This window comes from Pan troglodytes, chromosome 20 (assembly GCF_028858775.2).
Source record: "Pan troglodytes isolate AG18354 chromosome 20, NHGRI_mPanTro3-v2.0_pri, whole genome shotgun sequence".
Taxonomy (NCBI): domain Eukaryota; kingdom Metazoa; phylum Chordata; class Mammalia; order Primates; family Hominidae; genus Pan; species Pan troglodytes.
Genome location: NC_072418.2, coordinates 38,297,542 through 38,322,590, shown reverse-complemented (window position 1 = coordinate 38,322,590; position 25,049 = coordinate 38,297,542). Strand labels below are relative to the sequence as shown.

The 25,049-nt window shown below is 48.7% G+C and overlaps 1 protein-coding gene across 4 annotated transcripts; it reads right to left on the bottom strand.

Moving 5' to 3' along the window:
* Positions 1-9,687: 9,687 nt before the first annotated feature.
* On the bottom strand, positions 9,688-25,040 carry FXYD5 (FXYD domain containing ion transport regulator 5). 4 transcript variants are annotated; one of them, XM_016935661.3, is made up of 9 exons: positions 24,777-25,040; positions 23,975-24,035; positions 22,095-22,175; positions 21,196-21,252; positions 18,789-18,881; positions 15,322-15,411; positions 13,397-13,426; positions 13,243-13,317; positions 9,688-10,003 (listed from the first exon to the last, which is right to left on the bottom strand). In XM_016935661.3, exons 1-9 carry the CDS (start codon positions 24,900-24,902, stop codon positions 9,954-9,956), a joined length of 663 nt encoding a protein of 220 aa, XP_016791150.1. In that variant the 5' UTR covers positions 24,903-25,040; the 3' UTR covers positions 9,688-9,953. The 4 variants fall into 4 exon arrangements, with proteins under 4 accessions (XP_016791150.1, XP_016791149.1, XP_054529266.1 ...); XM_016935660.3 differs by having other exon boundaries at positions 24,717-24,868; XM_054673291.1 differs by lacking the exon at positions 9,688-10,003 and having other exon boundaries at positions 13,130-13,317; positions 24,777-24,937.
* Between the last annotated feature and the right edge of the window lie 9 nt (positions 25,041-25,049).

Sequence of the window (25,049 nt, the reverse complement as noted above, 5' to 3'; positions counted from 1 at the left end):
ATGAGCCACTGCTCCCAGCCCCATGCTAATTCTTGTTGTCTATGACCTTGGTGCTGTGGGTGTCTTGCTAGAGTCATGGTCCTTCATCACGGGGCTGAGCACACATGTCTGGCCCAACAACTGGGGAAGCTGAAGGAGGATCCAGCGGAAGGTGAAACAGTTGCAGCCCTGGTTGCTGCCTTATGCCAATGAGAAGAGCTGTCTGATAAGTGACAACTGGTATAAGCTGCGAAATGTCCGCGGCTTCACATCTACCCAGCAAATCCCCAACAAGAATGTCTCTTGTGGTTCACCCTAACCAGAAAACACAGGCATCTAGGGAAAAAGATTCTGGGAAGTGTAGTTTAACCTGGCCAAGGTGACACATTACAAAGCCACCTCAGGCGATGTTTCAAACCCTGTTTAACCTCCCACCATCAGCAGCTGGAGTCCTTGACTCAATAACTTCTTGAGAAGCCAACAGACTTTACTGAAGCAATCATTGGAGGTCATCCTCAACACCCCCAAGAAAAGCACAATCTAGTGTCAGATGAGAAAAGGCAGATTCCTTCCAGTTAATGTGATCTGGCCTCAATTTCAAAACAAGAACCTTGACAGAATTGTACTCAGGAGGCTAGCTGAATTACAACATCCACTCCATTAGCTCCTGGCAAGATATCTCCCCTGATGTAAGGGTGGAGGAGGAGGAGGCTTCACTTCAGACCATGATGCCACAGAAAAAGATGTCTTTTGCCAGAAAGGGATTGGGTAGCAGATGAAAAACTCTTTGAGAGCATTGGAGGCGCTGTTGAAGTGATGTCTGGAAGTCTCTATCAAGTCTGAGAATCAGTGCTGCTGTCCTCTGGAAGTTTCAAAAACGACCAGTCTTTTTTTTTTTGAGATGACGTCTCACTTTTGTCACCCAGGCTGGAGTGCAATGGTGCAATCTTGGCTCACTGCAACCTCCGCCTCCTAGGTTCAAGTGATTCTCCTGCCTCAGCCTCCCGAGTAGCTGGGATTACAGGCATGTGTCACATGCCTGGCTAATTTTTGTATTTTTAGTAGAGATGGGATTTCACCCTGTTGGCCAGGCTGGTTTCGAACTCCTGACCTCAGGTGATCCACCTGCCTTGGCCTCCCAAAGTGTTGAGATTACAGGTGTGAGCCACTGTGCCTGGCCAACCCCCAGTCTTAACAGTTATCTTTTCCTTTTACATTGGAGTAAAAATGACTTGAGGCTCCATCTCCTGACTTGGTGGCAGCTCCCCATCCTTCTCAGCATCCTAATCAACAAATTCCTGAGGGCAATTATTTTCCTTGATGGTATTTGGGGTGTCACGGACTCAGCTAAAAGACCACATTTCTGTGTCCTTTGCAATTAGAGGTAGCAATCCGAAGGAAGTAGAAATCTTTGGGAGGGAGTCTTGGGAAGTCTCTTTAAAAGGAGCTGAATCACCTAGTGGTGCCTTTCCTTTCCCACTTTTTTTTCCCCTTCTTGATTTTTTTCCTGGAATGTGGCATGATGGCTGAGGCTTCTGCAGCTATTTTGTGATCTTGAGGCTTCAGGCCACATGCTTAGGGTGGCAGAGCAGCAAGCCCGGTCCCTTATGATATTAGGGATCCTCTTTCCCAGCCTTGCACTATGTACTTCAGAGTTCTGCTATGTGAGAGAGGAATAAATAACCTGTTTAAGTCATTGTTGTTTCTGGCTGTCTCCTGAAGCTGAATACAGTTTCTGCCTCTAGAACTCTTGCTATGTGAGATAATAAATGTCCTTTGTAGTAAACAATATTACTGCCCATCAATACCCAGTTCCCTTCTGATGTGGTTTGGCTGTGCCCCTACCCAAATCTTATCTTGAATTTTCACATATTGTGGGAGGGGCCCAGTGGAAGGTGGTTGAATAATAAGGGCAGGTCTTTCTCTTGCTGGTCTTGTGATGGTGAATGAGTCTCATGAGGTCTGAGGGTTTTAAAAAGGGGAGTTTCCCTGCACAAGCTCTCTTCTCTTGTCTGCCACCATGTGAGGCGTGCCTTTCATCTTCTGCCATGATTGAAGCCTCCCCAGCCACGTGGAACTGTAAATCCAATAAAGTTCTTTCTTTTGTAAGTTGCCCAATCTCGGGTATGTCTTTATCAGCAGCATGAAAACGGATTAATATACCTTCCTATAAGAAGACTGTAATTTTCTGTGCTGTTGAACTCAAATGTGCCCATGTGATTTGCTTTCGATAATGATAATGTGAGCAGAAATGAGGTGTGTCCCTTCCTGACAGAGGCTATAAGAGCCAGTGTGTGTCTCACCTTGTTCCTTGTTCTGCCTTCTGCCTGCTATGATAACCAGAAACATTTCTTTTCTTTTCTTTTTTTTTAGACAGGGTCTCACTCTGGAGTGCAGTGGCGTGATCTCAGCTCACTGCAACCTCCATCTCTTGGGCTCAAGCGATCCCCCCACCTCACCCCTCAAATAGCTGGGACCACAGGCGCAAGCCACCATGCCCAGCTTATTTTTATTTATTTTTTGAGACAGAGTGTCACTCTGTCACTCTGTCACCCAGGCTGGAGTGCAGTGGCTTGATCTCGGCTCACTGCAACCTCCACCTCTCAGGTTCAAGTGATTCTCCTGCCTCAGCCTCCTGAGTAGCTGGGATTACAGGCATGCACCGCCATGCCTGGCTAATCTTTCTATTTTTAGTAGAGATGGGGTTTTGACATGTTGGCCAGGCTGGTCTCAAACTCCTGACCTCAGGTAATCCGCCTGCCTTGGCCTCCCAAAGTGCTGGGATTACAGGTGTAAGCCACTGCACTTGGCCTAATTTTTGTATTTTTTGTAGAGACAAGGTTTCACCATATTGGCCAGGTTGGTCACAAACTCCTGAGATCAAGAGATCTGCCTGCCTCGGCCTCCCAAAGTGCTGGGATTACAGGTGTGAGCCACTGCGCCCAGCCCAGGCTTCCCCATCATCTTGGGTCCCATCCTAGCTCCTAGCTGAACCGTGAGGGACATGTAGTGAGAGCGAGAAACAAACCTTTGTTGTAAGCCACGAGATTTTGAGATTATTTGTGACTGTCAATTTTAAGCAAAATTGGTCTGGCTTGGCATAAGGAATTAGAGGTTGACAAGCTCTTTGGAAAGGCTGGTGGAGTGCGCTCTAAGCGAAGACTGCAAATGATTCCACAACATGAGCAGACTGACTTGCCCAAGGAGCTTCTCCCTCCACCCCAATCAGGAGGCCCCATTGTACACATCAGCTTCAGCATCTGGCTGCTCTGTCTGAGATCCAGGGATCAGAAAATCATCACCACCCAGGACAGAACTGCCTATTTGTTTTCAATGTTCTTGTTTTGTATTGAGTTATAACTTACTGTGTTAGTTCATTTTGCATTGCCATAAAAGAATACTTGAGACAGTAATTTATAAGGAAAAGAGAATTCTTTGGCTCATGGTTCTTCAGGCTGTACAAGCACAGCACCAGCATCTGCTTGGCTTTTGGTGAAGAGACCTCAGGAATCTTTTACTCATAGCAGGAAGTGAAGGGATAGCAGGCGTGTCCCATGGCAAGAGCAGGAGTAAGACAGAGAGAGGGGGAGGTGCCAGGCTCTTTAAGCAACCAGCTGTCACGTGAGCTAAGAGGGCAAGAACTCACGCATGACCATGGGGAGGACACCAAGCCATTCATGAGGGATCAACCCCCATGACCCAATCACCTCCCACCAGGCCCCCCTCCATCATCGGGGATCACATTTCAATATGAGATTTGGAGGGTTCACACATCCAAATATCACTTACACATAGTAAAGTGTACAAATCTTTTTTTTTTTTTTCCTTTGAGACAGGGTCTTTCTCCATCACCCAGGCTGGAGTCCAGTGGCGCGATTTCGGCTCACTGCAACCTCCGCCTCCCACGTTCAGGCGATTCTCCTGCTTCAGCCTTCTGAGGAGCTGGGATTACAGGCATGCACCACCATGCCTGGCTAATTTTTGTATTTTTAGTAGATACGGGGTTTCACCATGTTGGCCAGGCTGGTCTCGAACTCCAACCTCAAGTGATCCACCTGCCTTGGCCTCTCAAAGTGTTGGGATTACAGGCATGAGCCACTGCACCCAGCCCTCAAAACTTAAACGTACAATTTGATCATTCTGATCAATATATGGACATGTAATCTGCACCACTGTCATCAGGGCACAGAACATTTCAATCCTTCCAGAAAGTTCTTTCATGCCCCTTTGCAGTCTCTCCCCACCTCCTGCTGACATAGTAGAGGCCACTACTCTTCTGATTTTTATCACTGTTAATCAGTTTTGCATATTTCAGAACTTCATATAAATGGAGTTACACAGTCTGTGCTCTTTCGTGTGTGGTTTCTTTCACTCAGGACAATGCTTTTGAGATTCATTCATGTGTTGTGTAGCTCAGTCTTTCTTCCTTCCACAGTTTGTAGTCCACTCACTTGTGCTGATGGACATTGGGGTTGTTTCTAGTCTTTTTACTATTACAGATATTGCTGTAAACATTTGTGTGTGGGTCTTTGTGTGGACATGTGGTTTGATTTCTCTTGGATAAATACTTAAGAGTTGAATAGCTGGTTCATAGGTTAAGTGCACATTTACCTTTTTAAGAAACTGCCAGTTTTCTTTTCTTTTTTTTTTTTGAGACCGAGTCTCGTTCTGTTGCCTAGGCTGGAGTACAGTGGTCTGATCTCGGCTCACTGCAACCTCTGTCTCCTGGGTTCAAGTGATTCTCCTGCCTCAGCCCCCCCCTGGTAGCTGGGATTACAAGCACCCGCCACCACATCCAGCTAATTTTTGTATTTTTAGTAGAGACGGGGCTTCACCATGTTGGCCAGGCTGGTCTCGAACTCCTGATCTCTGATGGTCTTCAGCCTCCCAAAGTGCTGGGATTACAGGTGTGAGCCACCGTGCCCGGCCTAGAAACTGCCAGTTTTCTAAAGTGATTGTATCACTTTCTGGTCCAGCTACGAATGGAAATTCCACTTGTTCCACATCCTCTTCCCACTTGGAAGTGTCTGTCTTTTTAATTTTAGCCATCCTAGTGGGTGTGTGGTGGTATCTCATTGTGATTTTCATTTTTACTGATGACTGTTGATATTGAACATCTTTTCATGTGCTTATTGGCCATTTAGATTTCCCTTTTCCTTCCTTCCTTCCTTCCTTCCTACCTTCCTTCCTTCCTTCCTTTCTTTCTTCTTTCTCTCTTTCTCTCTCTCTCTTTCTTTCTTTCAAAATGGAGTCTCTCTCTGTTGCCCAGGCTGGAGTACAATGGCGCAATCTCTGCTCACTGAAACCTCCGCCTCCCAGGGTCAAGCGATTCTCCTGCCTCAGCCTCCTGAGCAGCTGGGACTACACCACGCCTGGCTAATTTTTGTATTTTAGCAGAGATGGAGTTTTGCCATGTTGGCCTGGCTGGTCTCAAACTCCTGACCTCAGGTGATCCGCCTGCCTTGGCCTGCCAAAGTACTGAGAATACAAGCATAAGCCACCACGCCTGGCCAATTTAGATATTCTTTTATGAGCATAACTGACTTTTAGTACCTACGAGGCTAGTGACTGGACACTGGAATGGTACAGCCAAAAAAACTCAACACTTTCACCATCCTATGAGCTCACAGCAAACAGCAAATGGCACAGAAAGATGGTCTCTTTTGGTCTTCCAAGTCTTCTGTGAGGGCCTCTAATTCGCACAGCTGAATCCACACCCAAAACCACATCTTTGAGCGCATCTGGGAAACATAGTATTAGCATTTTCATCCCTACCCCATGGAAGATAGAATGAGTGGCGAGAGAACACCGAGGGCCAACCCCACTCATCCCCCCTTGAGTTAGTACTGCCTCTATTCTGCGCAAGGAAGTTGTCAGGTATTCTCCTGAACTGACGTGGTAGCACACGACATGGCTTTAGGCCCCAAACAAGGTAAAATCATGTTGAGTCACATGGTCAGAAAGTAAATCACCTTTGAATATCTCTTATTTTTTGTTTGTTTGTTTTTGAGATGGAGTCTCACTCTGTCACCCAGGCTGGAGTGCAGTGGTGTGATCTCGGCTCACTGAAAGCTCCACCTCTTGGGTTCAAGCGATTATCCTGCCTCAGCCTCCTGAGTAGCTGGACTACAGGCATGCACCACCACGCTTGGCTAATTTTTGTATTTTTAGAAGAGATGGGGTTTCACCATGTTGGCCATGCTGGTCTCGAACTCCTGACCTCAGGTCATCCACCTGCCTCAGCCTCCCAAAGTGCTGGGATTACAGGCATGAGCCACAGTGCCCGGCCTTGAATATCTCTTAATCCATCAAATGAGATGAGGGAGAAAGTCTCTATAGTAAGGAATTAATTTTACCCCAAAGGGCTGACTTCTGGCCTTGCTGTTGGAAGGTAATCTCTAAGCCCTTGGAATGTTCTGCCTGATAAGAGTGTCTCTATTTACATAGGGACCTAGGGCCACACCAGATCATTTCTAACAGTGTGATTTCCATTGAGGAATGTGGGCCACACAGTATCAGCTCCACCCCTGGAGGGGCTGGAAACTAATGTCGGCCACACATGTGGTCAATTACGTCTATGTGACTGAGCCCCAGTAAAAACTCTGGACGCCAAGGCTTGAGTGGGTTTCCCTGATTGGCAACACTCTGTGTGTACTGTCCCACATGGGTGCCCGCAGAAGACAGTGCTGGGAGGAGACAGCTGGAAGCTTTGCACTTGGGACATTCCTGGATGCTTCCGCATGTGTCTCTGTCCTCGGCTGGCTTTCATCTGTTTCCTTTCACTATAATAAACCGTAACTGTGAGTCTGAGAGCATTCAGTGAGTTCCGTGAGTCCTTGTAGTGAATTGTCAAACCCTCGGGAACCCTCAAACCCGCAGCTGGTGTCAGAAGTGAGACTCACAGTCAGAGCTGAGAGTTCCAAAGAAACTCCCAAACCCTGCAGTTTCTTTGGGCAGCAGTGTGAAGATCACCTCCCTGATATTTGAGGGTCTCCCTCCAACACCACAGACCCAGGCCTCTGGTTCACAGCCCTCTGCAACATAACAGAAACTCCAGACCCAGCTAGAATGCAACATAACATCTTCATTTCTTTTCACTGGATTTATTTATTTATTTGACAGAGTCTCACTCTGTCACCCAGGCTGGAGTGCAGTGACACGATCTCAGCTAACTGCAGCCTCTGCCTCCTGAGTTCAAGCAATTTTTGTGCTTCAGCTTCCTGGGTAGCTGGGACTACAGGCGTGCGACACCACGCCCAGCTAATTTTTGTATTTTTATATAGTAGAGACCGGGTTTCACCATCTTGGCCAGGCTGGTCTCTTACTCCTGATCCCAAGTAATCTACCCACCTTGGTCTCCCTCCCAAAGTGCTGAGATTACAGGCGTAAGCCACTGCGCCTGGCCTTGGATTTATCTTTATAGCTATCTTCTATCTATATCAAGCAGTACTGATTTTCCATATATGATTGTAGCTTTTAAAATAAATATGTTTAAACTAAAAAGGGAGTTGATCTTTTAAAAGAGAGAATAATAGTACAGATGGGGTGAAAATATGTCATAAGTTGGGAATATGTGATGATTGAAGTTTGAGAACTATCGTACTAGAAACATCTTGCACACACTGGTGTGGCCACCACCCAGCCAGCGGGCAAACGTAGCTGCCAGCATTTCCTGTTCTAACCGGAAATTTATCTTCCCTGCCACAACCTATGTCCCCCACTGCCCAGTGCTTCTCAACGTTTTCAAAAAGCAACCTGCAGTATGAAATGCATTTCATATCACACTATCATGTATACTGTTAGGTTGAGCCATATGACATTGCTAGTTTTATAGGTCAAACACATTTGAATATTGACATTTTCAAATTATTCAACTTAAGATATATATAATCAGGCTGGGCATGGTGGCTCACACCTGTAATCCCAGCACTTTGGGAGGCTGAGGCGGGCGGATCACCTGAAGTCAGGAGTTCGAGACAAGCCTGGCCGACATGGCGAAACCCCATCTCTACTAAAAATACAAAAATTAGCCAGCCGTGGTGGCGGGCACCTGTGATCTCAGCTGCTTGGGAGGCTGAGGCAGGAGAATCGCTTGAACCTGGGAAGCAGAGGTTGCAGTGAGCTGAGATCACTCCACTGCAGTCCAGCTTGGGTGACAGAGCAAGAGTCCATCTAAAAAAAAAAAAAAAGAAAAAAAAAGACATAATCCATTGTATATGTAAATGTATACTCATATCTAGATGACATCCCCTCCTGATCAGTTAGACATCTGTTCTGCTTTATGTGGTAGGTGCAAATAATGAAATAATTTTAGTATCCCCCTGTATGTGTATAATATACATATTATAATGAAGATATGCATACATATATAATGTATATAACATGCTACATATTATATATACAGTCATATTTGAGATTAGTGATGCAGTAATAACATTTATAGTGATGCATTAACAATTATATGTTATAATTGTCATATTCTATACATTATATAATTATATTGCATATGATGTATATGACATGCTATGTATATTATATATATACAATCTTACATTTATTAGTGATGTACTAATGTCTTTTAAAAATTATTCTTTCTTTCTCTCTTTTTTCTTATGCTACTCAGAGCCCACTAAACTGATTTAGTAACCCATGAATGGGCTATGACCTGAAGTTGTGAAACACTGTTATGTAAGCCCTGTGACCAGGACCTTGTCTCTTGATTTTGGCACGACCCTTAAGCCTGAGTAGAGCTCTGGTCTAAGTCCTGCACTTCAAGGGACCTGCTCTGGCCTAATCTGGTCGAGCCCAAGGGCCTTCAGGAAGTGCCCACCAGCACCTATGCTCTTCTTGACCATGTTCTAGATCCCTAGGACCCCTGAATTCCTCTCTCAAATTGCTCTGGGCCCATGCTGGGGCCTGCAGGGCCTTCTTGGTGGACACATTCCTAAGCCAAGAAGTGCCCCGGAGGGTGGCCATTTGTGTATTGGGGGCTGTGGATAGAGCTTGGAGGTGCAGGCTGTGGCATCCACACTCATGTGTGCAAGGCCCCTCCCGGTGTGGGAAGGGACTAGAAGTAGGAAGGAGAGGGGATCCCTGTGACCTGGGACCTCCAAACCCTTAAAAATGTTAGGGGTGAGCTGACACTGGGTACCTGCTCCCCTATGGGGACCATGCCAGTGTTCTCAAACTGACTGCAGGCAGAAGCCAGCCCTGGCTCTCTCTCTGGCCAGTCACCCAGCACACAGACTCACCTGCACCTGCCCACCGCCATCCTGTCTGCCACACACTAGACTGGCTTCCCTAACTTTATTCCCTGCCTTGGCTTGTTACATTTTTCTTTTTTAGAAACAGGATCTTACTCTGTCACCCAGGCAGGAATATAGTGGTGCAATCACAGCTCACTACAGTCTCGACCTCCTGGGCTCAAGCAGTTCTCCTGCCTCAGCCTCCTGAGTAGCTGGGACTCTAGGCACGCACCACCATGCCCAGCTAATATTTTTATTTTTTGTAGAGTCAAGGTCTCACTATGTTGCCCAGACTAGTCTTGAACTACTGGCCTCAAGTGATCCTCCCGCCTTAGCCTCCCAAAGTGCTGGGGTTATAGGTATGGGCCACAACGTCCGGCCTTTGCTTTATTCCTTGAGGGCCCTGAGGCAGCCCCTGCCTCCTCTTTCCACTCCCCTGTCCCAAATGATCAGAGATCCTGGGGCAAAGACCACAGTGCTTTACTTTTTGTCTTAACAGAGGAGATAACTTGAGGGACAGCCCCCAAGGCGCCAGGTAGCCTTCAGGGGCAGGCAGGGTTGGGGGAGGTAGGAGACTTGGACCGGCAGCCCTGGCTCCAGCTTCATCATCTGTGTCTTCCCTCTCTGGCCAGGCTCTTCGAGGGGATGCAGGAGGCTGGGCACGGTGAGCTGGCAGGGGGCTTGGTCTTCGGGTGCCCAGCGGGTTGTTGGCTCCTGTTTCTGATGGACTCACCTGCAATGATTCCGGCATAACCGGGACAGCTGCCTGCACTTGCCACCTGTGGGTGAAGGAAATGGTTCAGTCACGAGCTAGAGTGATATTGATTCTTATCGTGTGTTGTGGGGCTGGGGAACCAGGTTGATCAACCCTGCCCCTCGGGAAACTCAAAGGCAACTCCATAAACAAATGATGGAGAAACACACCGAGAACAGCCAGTGCTGGGGCCCTGCGAGAGGCCGTTCCCACACAGGCTCACAGAAGAGCCGTTTGGAAACTCCCATTATTTTGTATCTCACTTATTCATTCATTCAGGCACTAAGAACACAGTTGAGGACAGAGAAAAAAATCCCTGCCCCGGCACAGTTGTCTTTCTATGGGGAAAGACCAACAAGAAGAAAAATTACAAAATCAAATGTATGAAGGTGCTAAGTGGGAGGGTGTTAAGTCCTACAAAGGGAAATAAGGCCAGGAAGGAGGCATGGAGGCCCAGGAGCTGGGCTCATCCTCACAGGGATGGCTACTGGGGCTTCAATGAGGAGGTTACTTTTTTTTTTTTTTTTGAGACAGAGTTTTGCTGTGTCACCCAGGCTGGAATGCAGTGGCACAATCTCAGCTCACTGCAACCTCCACCTCCTGGATTCAAGCGATTCTCCCGCCTCAGCCTCCCAAGTAGCTGGGATGACAGGCATGTGCCACCAAGCCCAGCTAATTTTTGTATTTTTAGTAGAGACAGGGTTTCACCATGTTGGCCAAGCTGGTCTTGAACTCCTGGCCTCAAGGGATCCACCTGCCTCAGCCTCCCAAAGTCCTGGGATTACATACGTGAACCACTGTGGCCTGCCAAGGAGGTGACATTTGAACAAAGGTCTGAAGGAGGTAAGGGAGACACCTGGAGGAAGGGTGTTACAGGCAGAGGGAACAGCAGCGCAAAGGCCTTGAGGTAGGAGGACACAGATGGGTTCCAGAGACTTATCTGTGGCTGCTCCAGAGTGAGGGAGGGGGAACTTAGAAGCCAAGGGTACTTTAGAAAACACCTGCCACCCTTGCCTCCTCCAGCCCTTCAGCTCTCTGGCCTCGTCTTCTCCTCTCCCCCAACCTACCCTGTCCTGGCTACTTTGCCTCCTCTGCTGCTATAGCAATGGGCGCAGCTCATTCCTGCCTCCAGGGCTTGGCACTTGCTGCTCTCTCTACCTGGTGATTCATCTCATCATCAGGGATCAGTTCCAATTTCACCACTCCAGGGAGGGCTTCTCTCCCCACCCCTCTCTTCCCTGTCACTCTGCTTTATTTGGCAAATATCTTTCTCTGTATCCACTCATTCATGCATTTATTTGCTTATCATCTTCGACCAGATGTGAGCTCCTGAGGACAGGGACCAGGGCTGCTTGTCACCACCATGCCCCCAGCATCACCCAGCATAGGTTTGGCACAGACTAGGTGCCCACAAATATTTGCTGTTGGAAAAATACATGGCCCCAGAGCTAACGTTCAGGCTCTGCTCTCACACAAACCTGGGTCCAATCCTTCATTGATTTTTTTTTTTTTTTAAGTAAAAAAAATTATTTGTGTAGAGACAGGGTCTTGCTATTTTGCCCATGCTGGTCTTGAACCCCTGGGCTCAAGCCATCCTCCCACCTTGGCTTCCCAAAGTACTGGGATTACAGGAGTGAGCCACCGTGTCCCGCCAGCAAATGAATTTACTGATTCTTCTGTGCTGTGTGACCTTAGGCAAACTCCTTAACTCTCTGAGCCTTAACTTCGCCACTGGGGTGAGAATAGGGCCTGGTGCAAAGTCAGGATCAACACATACATGTTGTATGACCGAGGCAACAGTGCTTGACTCTCAGATTCAGTGGGGATCACGCACACATCAGGAATCATGTCTTATGATTGTTAGAATTCTGCCTCTCCCCTTAAGGCAAAAAAAGATGTGGCTATGCTCATTTTCTTGATGAGGAAGTTGGACAAGAGAGGTAATGAAACTTGGCATTGGTTATACAGATTAACTGATAGCTCGTGTTTTATTTCACCCACAACATTTTAAAAACCTTTTTTAAAAATTAGTTTCTCTGCTTGTTATTCTGCCTTTCCCCACAACTTCCTTTCCCTGCATGGGGCCCTGGGCCCCTTGCCCTCTGGTTAAGCATTGGCAGGAGACAGCGGGGTGGGAGGAGAGGGAGGTTTAGGTATCTGATCCCCACCACCCCTGCTCCCTCCTGGTTTGTTCACAAGTGAGGCAGTGGCTGGAACCCTCTTTCTGAGGCCACAGCTCCTGCCAGCAGCCCCACCTCCAGTTCCATCTCTCACCAGGCCTCCTGCAAAGCCAGTGCCTCCTCTCGTCCCTCAGGCTGGGGGATAACAGGTCCCCATCCTTGCTAGTCCTAGGGCACTGCACCATCTCATTGCCCTGCCTGTACCTCCAGAGATATCACTCTATTAAACTTTCTCCAGTTAATCCTTTGCAGGTCCTTCTGCCACCTGCCATGACCCTGATCAACACAGCTGTCAACATTTGAGTACCAAAAGATTTTACAGAAACATTAAGCTCTTAAAAGAGTAGTTACTCTGGCTGCTTCAAGCCTCTATTCTTGCTGGATTGAGTGGGTGGGGTTGTTCCATGAGGCATTTAATCCTCAGTTATCTCCTCCTGACACAACCTTTTTCAGCCCTTGTTCCCTGCCAGGCCTGGGTGCAGTGGGCTTGTGACTGCTGGGGTGGTATGCTGACTGCCAAACGGCCCTTAGTCTCTACCCCTCCCTGTCAGTATCCATGTCCTTTGCCATGTGACTTTGCCTGTCTTCCCATCAAGAGGTGGAGTCTATTTCCTTGAATGAAACCCAGCCTCATGACTTGCTTTGACCTATGGAATGAGGCAGAAGTGATAATGGCCAGTTCTGAGCCTGCATGCATTCACTCTATCTTAGATCCCTGCCACCACCATGCAAACAAGCCCAGGCTAGCTTAGTGAAGGATAAGATGATGTGGCAAAGAGCCAAGGCACCCCAGAAACAAAGTTTCCTGCTGACCCACAACTGAACTCAGATGCAAGAGTAAATCCAGTTGAGACCAGAAGAATCACCCAGCTGAGCCCAGCCTATGTTTCCAAACTGTGGTATTGAGAGCTCAATAAATAGTCATTATTTTAAACCACTGAATTCTGTGGTGGTTTGTATGGATATGCAGCTAATAGATACCTCATTTAAAACAAAATTGCCCAGGGACCTTTGAGAACCCAGCCCTCAGTCATAAGTCCCCCTCCTGGTCTTGGTGCCCTTCCCACCCAACCCCAGTTCTCACTGGTGAGGATGATGATGCCTGTGATGAACAGCACAGCTGCGACCAACAGCCCCCGTTTCCGGAGGGTGTGTTCATCTGCAGAGAGAAAAATGAAGGGATAGAGTCAGATGGACCTCACCTTTCCTTCCCCCACATCTTCCTGTGGATAACTTACCATAGAAGAAGGGGTCATCCTCATGAAAACCTGGAGAGGCAGACAAAGAGCAAGTCAGGGTTCAGCAAAGGTTTGTGAAGTGAATACGTGAATGGCAAAGTCAGGAAAGGGGGACTCCTGGGTACCCTTAGAACAAAACCCAAAATCCTCACCATGGCACACAATCTGGCTCCCATTATTCCTCTAATCTCATTTCCTTCCCATCCCCCTCACTCCCTGCACTCCAGCCCTACTGGCCTCCCTGCTGTTGAACATGCAGACACCTTCTCACCTCAGGGCCTTTGCACTGGCTGTTTCCTCTGCCTGGAACACACTTTCCCTAGACATCTGCATGGCTCCCTCCTTCACTCCCTTCCCAGTGGGGCCCTCCCTGGTTTTGTATATGAAATACAGGTTGACTATCCCTAATCCCCAAATCCATAATCCAAAATGTCCCCAAATCTGACACTTTTTGATGTCATGTCAGGGGTGTTTGAACCAGAGCAACTCCATCTCAAATAGGGTAAAATAAGGCTGAGACCTACTGGGCTGTATTCCCCAGAGGTTAGACATTGTTAGTCACAGGATGAGATAGGAGGTCGGCACGAGATACAGGTCATAAAGGCCTTGCTGATAAAACAGGTTGCAGTAAAAAGCCAGTTAAAACCCACCAAAACCAAGATGGCAATGACAGTGACCTCTGGTCATCCTCACAGCTCATTATACGTTAGTTATAATACATTAGCATGCTAAAAGGCACTCCTACCAGCACCATGACAGTTTCAAATGCCATGGCAACGTCAGGAAGTTACCCTATACAGTATAAAAAGGGGAGGAATCCTCAGTTCTGGGAATTGCCCACCCCTTTCCCAGAAAACTCATGAATAATCCACCCCTTGTTTAGCATATAATCAAGAAACAACCATAAAAACAGGCAACCAGCAGCCTGTGGGGCTGCTCTGCCTATACAGTAGCCATTCTTTATTCCTTTACTTTCTAAATAAACTCTATGGACTCTCTGAATTCTTTTTTTGTGCAAGATCCAACAGCCCTTTCTTGGGGTCTGGATCGGAACCCCTTTCCGGTAACAGTCTGACATGACATCGAAAGGAAATGCCCACTGGAACATTTTGGACTTCAGATTTTTGGGTCAGGAAAGTTGAACTGGTAAGTATAATGCAAATATTCTAAAATCTGAAATCTGAAAGTCTCCTGGTCCAAAGCATTTTGGATAAGGAATACTCAACCTGTACTCCCCAGTCACTCTCTAACCCTACTTTACTTTTCTTGATAGCAAGTTGAAATCAACTGATACATAATTATGATTATTTCTTGTTGTGTTTCTCTTACCACTAGAATAGTAGTTCCATGAGGGCAGAGATTTTTTCTGGCTTGTTCACCACTCTATCTCTGTCCCCTAGAACTAGCCTAGCACACAAGTACTCAGTGAATATTTGTTGAATGAATGGATGAATGGGCTCTCTATGTGACCCATGGGCATATCATTTCCATTCATTCACTGGGGGGCTGACTGGGCAGGAAGTGGAGGATAAGATCACCAGGGAAAGAATCAAATTGCCCCTAGAAACGGAGGTCCTTGCTGACCCACAACTGACCTCAGATGCATGAGTAAGTCCAGCTGAAACCAGAAGAACCAGCCAGCTGAGCACACCCTAGATTTCCAAATTGCAGAAATGAGAGCTAAATAAATGGCTATCCTTTTAAGCCACTGAGTTTTTAGGTGGTTTGTATGCAGCAATAATTTATGCATTCACTTATCTATTCAGACATTTATCATGTGCCCACCCTCTGCCTGGCTTGAAGTCATTTACTTTCCCATCACGTCTTTACTGAGAACTATTCTGTGCTGGGCTGTATTCCAGGTGCTGGAAATACACAGTGAACAGAAAATAGCCTGCTTCCAGTCTGGGGAGGCAGTTACTGACCAGATGGCTTGAGGGTCTGGGGGTCTGTCTGGACGTCTGTGCTTGGGGATGGTCTCTCAGAGAGCGTCGTGGTGTCATCAGTGGGATGAGCTGAGAGAGTGGCCAGATCAGTGGAGGGCAGGAGTGAGCCATGGAGGTAGAAACAAGGGATATTACTGAGAGTCTGCAACTGGAAGAAACCCCTCTCCCACATCTACACAGCTGGTGTGCAGGGTCAGGCATCCCCCCTACTCCACACCTAGAGGCAATAAGAAATGGCAGACATTGAAATGCTGAAATAAGCACATAGCCCCGGTTACGACTATCTGATCTGGCTCAATCCCCGAGGGACTCCAGACCCCTCTCCAAGACCTTCTGGCCCACACTACAATCCAGGAGATAAAGGAACGAAAGGGCAACACCTGCCAAGGACTCTGACCCAGCTACATAGTCTGGAGAAACTTGTAAAACATTCTGAATATTGGCTGGGTGCAGTGGCTCATGTCTGTAAACCCCAGCACTTTGGGAGACTGAGGCGGGCAGATCACCTGAAGCCAAGAGTTCAAGACCAGTCTGGCCAACATGGTGAAACCCCGCCTCTACTAAAAATAAAAAAATTAACTGGGCCTGGTGGCACACACCTGTAATCCCAGGTACTCGGGAGGCTGAGGCAGGAGAATTGCCTGAACTCGGGAGGTAGAGATTGCAGTGAGCCAAGATTTCGCCACTGCACTCCAGTCTGGGCAACAGAGCAAGACTCTGTCTCAAAAACAACAACAACAACAAAACTATTCTGAATATCACCTCTGCCCCCAGACCGAAAATACCAAAGGATTCTTCTCTTGAAAAAAAAAAGAAAAAAATCAGTACCTCCAAAGAAAAGGCCTCCCCCAAGCACTGAGAAGTGCCCCCACACCACATCGGAGGCCTCAACAAGAAGCCAGCAGACAGAGAAGCTCCCTCGTGAAACCCAAGTTCCCTGGAATTATCTCAGTGCCCCACACCCTAAATAGGAACTGGCAACCAAGGATTACAAGATATTCAGGGAATGCATTGCCCAGAGGAAAGTATAAGCCAGATCCACGGCAGAGACCACAGGAATGCGAAGGACAGCCATACTGGTGTGTGGTGCTCATGCACCCTGGGGTGAGACAGTCTGGACTCAAATTCCGGTTCTGCCACTCTTGGCTGTATTGCCTAGGGCAAGCTGAGTAACCTCTCTGGGCCTCAGTTCCCTTTCCCGTAAAATGGGAGTAATGACAGTTCCCACCACACAGGATGATCACAAGCATCGAATGACTGAATACACAGAAGCTTAGCACAGTGCCCAGCATGAATAAGCTCTCAGCAAAAGTCAGCCATTGCTATTAGTGTCTGCTCAGCACTCTTCCTCCTTCTGGAACAGCTCTCCCTTTCTTTGTGGGAAGACATTGCCCTCCCTTCCCCAGTTATAACCCAGGCTACAAAAGGAAGCTTGTGACCTCAGTCTGGTCCTTCCCTGAGACCTTTGAAATCCCAAGTAGGGATATTGAGTGACAGCTAGGTACTATAGACTGAATTCTATCCACCCCACCAAATTCCATGTGATGGTATTTTGGAGCGAGGGCCTTTGGGAGGTAATTAGGGTTAGATAGGATCATGAGGGTGGGTCCCTCATGATGGGATTAGTGCCCTTATAAGAAGACACCAGAGAGCTTGCTTTCAAGCTCACAAGCCCACCCACACATGGAGAGGACATGGTGAAGACAGAGCAAGAGAATGGCTGTCTGTGACCCAAGGGGAGTCCTCGACAGACACCAACCCTTCTGGCACCTTGATCTTGGACTTCCCATCTCCAGAACCGGGAGAAATGAATTCCTATTGTTTAAGCCATCCAGTCTGTGGTATTTTGTTATCGTAACCTGAGCAGATTAAAACCCTAGGTGAAGTCTGGAAGTTTTGAGCTAGGAGCCTCAAATAACATGAGCCATTTCCTTCCTAGGTGGAAGAGAAGCAAAGATAGAGGAGGAAGAGAGGCCTGGGGGCTTTCATGCCCAGCCTCTAGGCAACCCAGAGGCTCAGCAGTGACAGCCATTTGTCCTTGATGAATTTCTGTCACATATATCCAGGAACATGGACCAATACATAGAGCAACTCAGGTCAGCAAAGACTCAGTAAATTAATGCAGTGATGTGAGAATGCTTTATCAGTTGATAAGTGTGGACACAGCTGCTATCCCCCACCCCCTACAGGTGCACTTTTGTACAAACTAGAAAAGTTCCCTTCTGTAAAGCACTTTATTTCCATCCATTGTAGGATTGTTTTAATAGATAAATTCTGTAAGAATGAGATGCTTTGCTGCTATCACTAGAAAACTGGAACAATTATAAAGACCGACAAAGGGAATGGCATGGCCCGAGAGGTGGTGCTCTTGTTCAGTGCCCAGTCTGCACAACTGTACATGTCTCTCTGGGAGTGGCCTATGCTACAACACTTTCCAGTGTGGGGCTGCCCCTCAAATAAGGATCATCACGCAGGCATTAGAGGCGATCTGTTGCCTTATCTCAGCTCAGTCTCCTTTCCCACACCTTCTGGTAACGCTAACTCACTTGTCCAAAGGAAAACCCCCTCTTCCCTGACTCTTGGTCTATGTGGTTCAGGCATGGCTGGCTGAGCCTCTTCTCTAGCCCCAGGGTGGGGCACAAGACTCAGGCCTGACCAGTGAGAGCAGCTCATTTCTCAGGCTCTCATTGGTTCAGACATGAACATGTGACTCCAGCTGAACCAATGAGAGTCAATTCTAGGCCTCAGGCTAGAAATAATGGGAAAGATTTTGTTCTCTAGCCACCACGTATGTGACCTAAAGTTAGAACTATGGGACCATCTCTGCCATCAAGAGGGGAGAAGTTAGTCGAGAATGAAGACAACAGAACCAAGAGAGGGAACAAAGCACTCATGACAGTGCTTACTCGCCTTGATCCAGCTATGCCTGAAGTTGGCTACTTCTGGACTTTCCAGAACTTATATAGCCAACCATTCTTGTGTGTGTGCGTGTGTGTGTGTGTGTGTGTGTGTGTGTGTGTGTGTGTTGAAGGTGAATTTTCTATATTTTGCAACTGAAAAGCTCCTGCTCTAACATTAAGGAGATGTACAAAAAAGAAATATCCACAGGCACATTTTATAGCCCCAGCCCTCCAAGGGGAACTGACAGAAAGAAAGTTCCAAAGTCTATCAGTTAGAGAAACACTGCATATTGCATGCTGCCCCTTGGGGATCCTTTGCTGAAAATTAGCTTAATCAAGACTCTCAGAAGTCCTGCCACAAAGAAACATGGTTAACTTTAACTCAGGGTTCCCCAAATAACTTTGACCACAAACCAAAAACATTTTTTTAAAATGTATTAACAATTCCCCAAACAGGGGCACTGAGAAACGTACTGAGGGAAATGTTGACCTAGATAGAGAATTAAACAAAAATCGTAGGCTGCTGCTCTCAGTCCCATGCTATACCTGCTTTGGTGCTCTTGTGTGTCTCTGGATCTGTCACTAGAGGCCCATCCGTTCCTTCCAGTCGCTGGGTCTGGGTCTGGGGTTGTGGTGTTTCTATTCAGGTCAGGAGAGCAAGGACGGAAGGATAAGAAAGAGTCACTGGGGAAAGAGAATTGGGGCCGGGCGCGGTGGCTCATGTCTGTATTCCCAGCACTTTGGGAGGCCGAGGCGGGCAGATTACCTTAGGTCGGGAGTTCGAGACCAGCCTGACCAACATGGAGAAACCCTGTCTCTACTAAAAATACAAAATTAGCTGGGCGTAGTCGCTCATGCCTCTAATCGCAGCTACTCGGGAGGCTGAGGGAGGAGAATTGCTTGAACCCGGGAGGCAGAGGTTGTGGTGAGCCGAGATTGCGCCATTGCACAGCGGCCTGGGCAACAAGAGCAAAACTCCATCTCAGAAAAAACCTAAGAGGCTGGCAAAACCTGAAAATGTCAATATACCAAGTGTCACTGTAGGGTTGGGAAGGGGGACACTCCTGCACACTGCTGGTGGGTTAGGAAATGGGTACAGTCACTTGGGAGGGCAACTTTTATTTTTACTTTTATTTATTTTTGAGACAGGGTCTCACTCTATCACCTGAGCTGGAGTGCAGTGGTGCAATCATAGCTCACTGTAGCCTTGAACTCCTGGGCTCAAGTGATTCTCCCGCCTTAGCCTCCCAGGTAGCTGGGACTACAGGCACATGCCACCATGCCCAGCTAATCATTTTGTACTTTTTGTAGAAAATAGGTTTTGCTGTGTTGTCCAGGCTGGTCTCAAATTCCTGGGCTCAAGCGATTCACCCACCTCAGCCTCCAAAAGTGCTGGGATGACAGGCATGAGCCACTGTGCCTGGGCGGCAGGAGGGCAAATTTTAAAACATTAAGCATGCATGTCCTTTGCCCTGTATTGTCTTGGATAAAAGCACAGGCTCTGGTGCCAGATTCCTGGACTTCGATTCCAGCTGCGTCCCTGACTTGTTGTGAGACCTTGAACCAGTTACTCAGAGCCTCTGTTTCCTTGTCTGTAAAATGGGGACAATGGTAATTTCTGCCTCTTAGGGTTTGCGTGAAGGTTGAATGAGTTAACATACGCAAAATATTTCGAACCATGACCAGCACATAGTCAGTACATATTCCAAGTGCGTTTGCTCAAGGAGGAAGGGACAGAGTTGCTCATTGTGGTGCTGTGTGTAGACAGAAAAAGCTGGAAACAGCCAACATGTTCATCAAGAAGTGTGTGACTCCATAAGCTGTGATATAGGCGCCTTGTGGAATACCAGGCAGCAGAGAAAACAAAACAAGTCCTTATGCAGTGATGTGAGAAGAACTTCCAAACATACGACTGCACGAAGAAACAAAGCAAGCTGCAGAACAATCATAAGGTCTCCTTAAGCTCACACAAACACAGCACACAGTCAGTGCATTTTCTCCAAGTAATATACATGGGATGTGGTATCACTGGGGACCTACCCCAGTGCTGACAGTGGGGACCTCTCAGAGACAGAGGGAGAGAACGAGGATTGGGGAGGGGAGGTGACAAAGGGGTTTAGTTTTGCCTACAATCGTTTTATTCTTTCCAGGCAGAATGTGTTTATGTACTACTGTGTCTTTAAACATCGATTGAAAAAATCAGGGAGCACTTTTTTTTTTTTTTTTTGAGACAGGGTTTCGCTCTGTTGCCCAGGCTGGAGTGCAGTGGCAAGATCTTGGCTCACTGCAACCTCTGCCTCTGGGCTCAAGTGATTCTCCTGCCTCAGCCTTTCGAGTAGCCGGGGCTACAGGAGCACGCCAACGCACTCGGCTAATTTTTGTATTTTTCTGTAGAGATGGAGTCTCACTGTGTTGCCCAGGCTGGTCTAGAACTCCTGAGCTCAAGTGATCCATCCACCTTGGCCTCTCAAAGTGCTGGGATTATAGGCATGAGCCACTGTGCCTGGCCGGGAGCACTTTTTGAATTATACTCCAAGAAAACGTCAAAAAATTGTTCAAAAAATTCAAAAAAGGGATCAGAGAAAAAAGAGATGAAAGGAAGAAATAAATGGGACTGGCACACAGAGACTTTCTGGGGGTGTTTGCAAAGTTCTGCTCCTTGACCTGGTTGGTAGTTACATAGGGATTCAATTTAGAGTAAGTTATTACACTGTAAATTTATGGGTTTTGTATTTTTCTATATGCATGTTAATTTCACAATTGCAAAAGCGTTTTGGTTTTCTTTTTCTAAAGAATTGAATGGAATTGGCTGTCCCCACCCAGAGTAAACCAGGGCATTCAGAGCTGGGAGTAGGGACTGAAATGGGCAACCAAAGACCTATAGTGTCAGAGGAAGAGGGGAAACTTTGTTTGTCTTGGTCCTGTCCCCACCCCCTGCCCCTGCGCTACTCACCATCAGCAGGCCAGGTTGGGGTCGGAGAGGTGGGCTGGAGTTCTGTGTAGACTGCATCTGGAGTCCAGAAACAAGGGATCAGGGAGAGAAAAGGAGAGAGAAAAAGAAGTGGGCAAGGTCTATGGATGGAGATGCCAGAGATTCCCGTAGCAACTCAACTTTAATGTAATAGAAATGGCTTAATTAATCCAGCCATTTGCTAACTGCTGAAATGTGCTACCAATATGTCCCCTTCTTTGGTACCTTACGTCCCACAGATGCCACACTACAGCTCCTTCTTCGAGATGCTGGCTGCAAATTATCTTTCTCAAGACTCTGAGAAGTGCTGCCTAAAAAAACATGTTTAACTCAGCTTCCCAAATGCACCTGCTCTGATAAAAGCCCCCAGAACTTCCTTTAGGGACCATCCTTCCCTGACTCTTGGTCCACTTTATTCAGCGGGGCTGACACCAGCCCTGGTGGAGGTTGGACATGGAACCCAGGCCTGGCCAATCAGCTTTCTATGCCTGTGGCCACAGTGGCCAGCTCAGGGATACGACCTGAGCCTGGCCAAAGATAACTCAGTTCTGGGACATTTGCTGGACTGGGGAAAGGAAATTCTCTTGCTGGGATTCTTAGCAGACAGGATGAGAGCCCCAGGCTTCAAGGGATCATCTTGGCCCCATGAGAGGAGACTCTTCCTGAAAATGAAGCCAACACAGAGAAAACAGAACCAAGAGGTGGAGAGAGGTTCTGATAGCATCATTTGAGCACCTAGATCAAGCCATGCCTGAAGGTCTGTACCTGGACTTTTTCGTTACATAAATCCATAAATTCCCTTGTTTGGTCCAAGTTTGGGATTTTTGTTGCTGTTGTTATTTGCAATGACAGGATCTTGATAGATGTGTCCCTTTCCTCACCTGGGGCTCGTGTCGGGACCTGAATATCCATGATAGTTGAGTCTGCTGAAGAACTGGACGTGGTATCTTTCAACGTCTGTCCTGGGGAATCAAGGATGAGAAGTCAGGAGGGAGCCTGGTCCCCCTCCTCTCACCACCCCCGCCCTCCCCTCCCTGGTGAAACCTTAGGGGTCCTGTCTGCTGGTGGAATCACTCAGCTTTGGCTGCATCAATCCATAATGCTGAAAGTGTTTTCAGCTATGCCAATGCATGGGAACCCTTCTTCTAGTCCCCCTCCCCACCCATCCCTGTGGGATGGGAAAGTCAGTTTAGTCTAGTGAGCCCAGGTGCTAGGGTCAGCCTGGGCCCTGGTTTCAAATCCTGCCCCCAACAACTTTCTTGCTGTGTGACCTGGAACAAGTGAAGTCCTTTCTCTGAGCCTCAGTTGCTTCATCTGCAAAGCAGGGATAATAACTGAATCTACTTCACAGGGCTGTAGATAGGGTGAAATGACACAGAGCAGGGAAAGGGTCTCCCACACGGCTTACCATGTGGTCAGTGCTGGATAACTCCACTGCCCCCATCCTGGTCCTGCCTCTGTACCCTCCAGCCTGGACATCCCAGCAGCCTCCTTGTTGGGCTCCCTGCTCCTGTCCCTGCCCCCACAGTCTGTTCCAACCTGCAGCCAGAGGGAGCCTGGGACCACCTGAGTCAGGTTGGGGCCCGCCTGGTTCAGAGCCCTGCCCTGGCTGCACTTCACTCCACATAAAAGCAAAGCCCTCACGTGGCCCGTAAGTCCTCCTCCATCTGGTCCCATCACTTCTCTGTCCTCTCGTCATCCCACTCTGCCCCTTCTCATCCCAACCCAGCCACCCCACCTGCCTGCTATTCTTAAAACACACCAGACAACACTCAGCCCCCAGACACCTGCAAAGCTCATTCCCTCATTTCCTCCAAGTGTTTGTTGGTCCAAATGTCACCTCCTCAGTGAGGCCCTCCCTGACTACCCAGTTTAAACAATCCTCATTACCTCTACTTTTCTGCAAGCACGTATCACCTCCTAGCACACGATATAATTTACTAACTTGTCTCTCTCCACTAGAGTGTGACCTCTTGTTTTATTCACTGCTGTTTCCCCAGTGCACAGAATATCTAGCACATAGTAGGTGCTCAATAAATATTTGTCAAATGACTGAACGAGTATATGAAAATCATTTTATGAAGGAGAAATGAGGGCGCCTTCAGTGGGGCGTGCACCCTGGGTTCTGGGGGCAGGCAGGACAGTTGTTTTCCCAGCTCCTCCACCCATTCTCCTCTGACACAGGGCACTTCCCTTTGCTGAGCCTCAGTTTCCTCATCAGTAAAATGGGCAAGACAACAGGTGTGACTGACTGTCAGAGGCGAAGCCTAACTGAGCTAACACACACCACACCTGCCACGCAGAAAGGACAATCAATACCCCCCCGTGGTTCCCATCTTTCAGGAGACACTTTCCAGGCAAGGCTGAGATGTTGCCAACTCTTTGGACTAACCCCAGCTCAACAGCTTTGCCTAACTGTGTAATGCCTGGGGACTCTGGGAGCCTAGGTTTCCTGGCTGCTTAGTAGAAAACCGACACCAATCTCCCCGCCAAATCAAACTCAGTGAGTTCTTCTTGGAGGTGAAATTGGAGGATGCTCAGCAGGACAGGCCCTGGCCAGACTCACTGGAAGCAGCCACCCGGGTCTGAGGTGTCCAAAGAGGGTGTAACGTCGCCCCGCCATAGGGATCCCCACTTCCTGGTGCCGGCTCAGCGGGAGCGGGACAACGTTCACACGGGCCAACCACCCACCCCGCAGCACACGTGGGGCTGGCCTGGCTGGGGGCTCTGGGGCAGGGTGGAGGCCAGAGATGGGTCTTACCTCTGGTGGGGAGAATCAGGCCAACGATGGTGAGAAGACACAGGCGACCAGAGGGCGACATCTGTGGGACCAGGCGATGCTGGGGTCAGCCATGATGTCAGTGAGACCGACCTCCGGCAGCCCCCGGGGATCCTGCAGCCCTTTCCCTGCCCTGAGCAAACACCTCTGGCTTCCAAGACCCCCTGCCAGGGGCTGACGGCTGGCCTCAGGGGAAAGGGGAGGGTCTTAGGTGGGGATACCAAACGGTCACCCTGCTTCCTTCCCCTGCAGGTCCCCAAAGAAAACAAGAAGCATCAGATAAATGGGTCTTCCAGCAGCTGCAAGGGCCGGCGGGCACTCCTGAAGCAGAGAAACACCTCCCTGCGCCTTCCGCCAGGCGCTTATCCCTCACTGGGACTGACGCAAGGAGGGGACTGGGGCAGAGGAGTAGATAGGAGGCCTCTTCCCTCCCCCAGGGGCCCAGAGCCCAGGAGTCGGCGAGGAGGGGAAGGAGGAAGAGTGAGTAACGCCTCCCGCGCTCAGAGGAAAAAGTGAGTTGGTGTCAGGGGCCGCCTTGCAGGGATGGCGCGCTGGAGAGACCTGAGAGGCACTGGTCCGAGGGGGGTGACAGAGAGCTGGGGAGACTGAGGCAGGAGGGCGGGAGCGAGGCAGAGCGGCCCACTGTAGCCCAGGAGAGGAGGCAGAGAGATGTGGGCGTGGATGGGGGGCGGAGAGGAGCGGAAGGGGTCAAACCCCTACCCACCTGAGTCCGGCCCGTGGGCAGAGGGGCAGCGGATGGAGGTGGCGCGCGAGAGGGACTTACGTCGGAGCTGGGGGTCCTAAGCCGGCAGCCTCGTGGGGAGAGGGACGCGGCGGTGGCTGCTGCGTCCAGGCGGAGGGTGTGGCCAGGGGAGCGCGAGCGGGCGGGGACCCAGACGGGCTCAGTCATTTCCTCTTGGGTTTCCTGGCTTCAGAGCCCGGGGTGGGAGCAGGAGGGGGAATCGCTGAGGGCGACGGGGGGCAGGGGTGAGGGCATAGTGGTGGGGGAGGGTGGGAACGGGGATGGGGCAGGCAGGTCTAGGGTGAGTGGGCGCCT

What these genes read in the sequence shown, in the direction of transcription:
- FXYD5 (XM_054673291.1), bottom strand. Translation starts at nt 24,902, where the DNA reads ATGACTGAGCCCGTCTGGGTCCCCGCCCGCTCGCGCTCCCCTGGCCAC. An exon ending in CCCAACCTGGCCTGCTGATG is followed by an intron (nt 18,882 to 21,195) that starts GTGAGTAGCGCA and finishes TGACCTGAATAG; the next exon opens with AAACACCACAACCCCAGACC. An exon ending in GGATGACCCCTTCTTCTATG is followed by an intron (nt 13,318 to 13,396) that starts GTAAGTTATCCA and finishes TTCTCTCTGCAG; the next exon opens with ATGAACACACCCTCCGGAAA.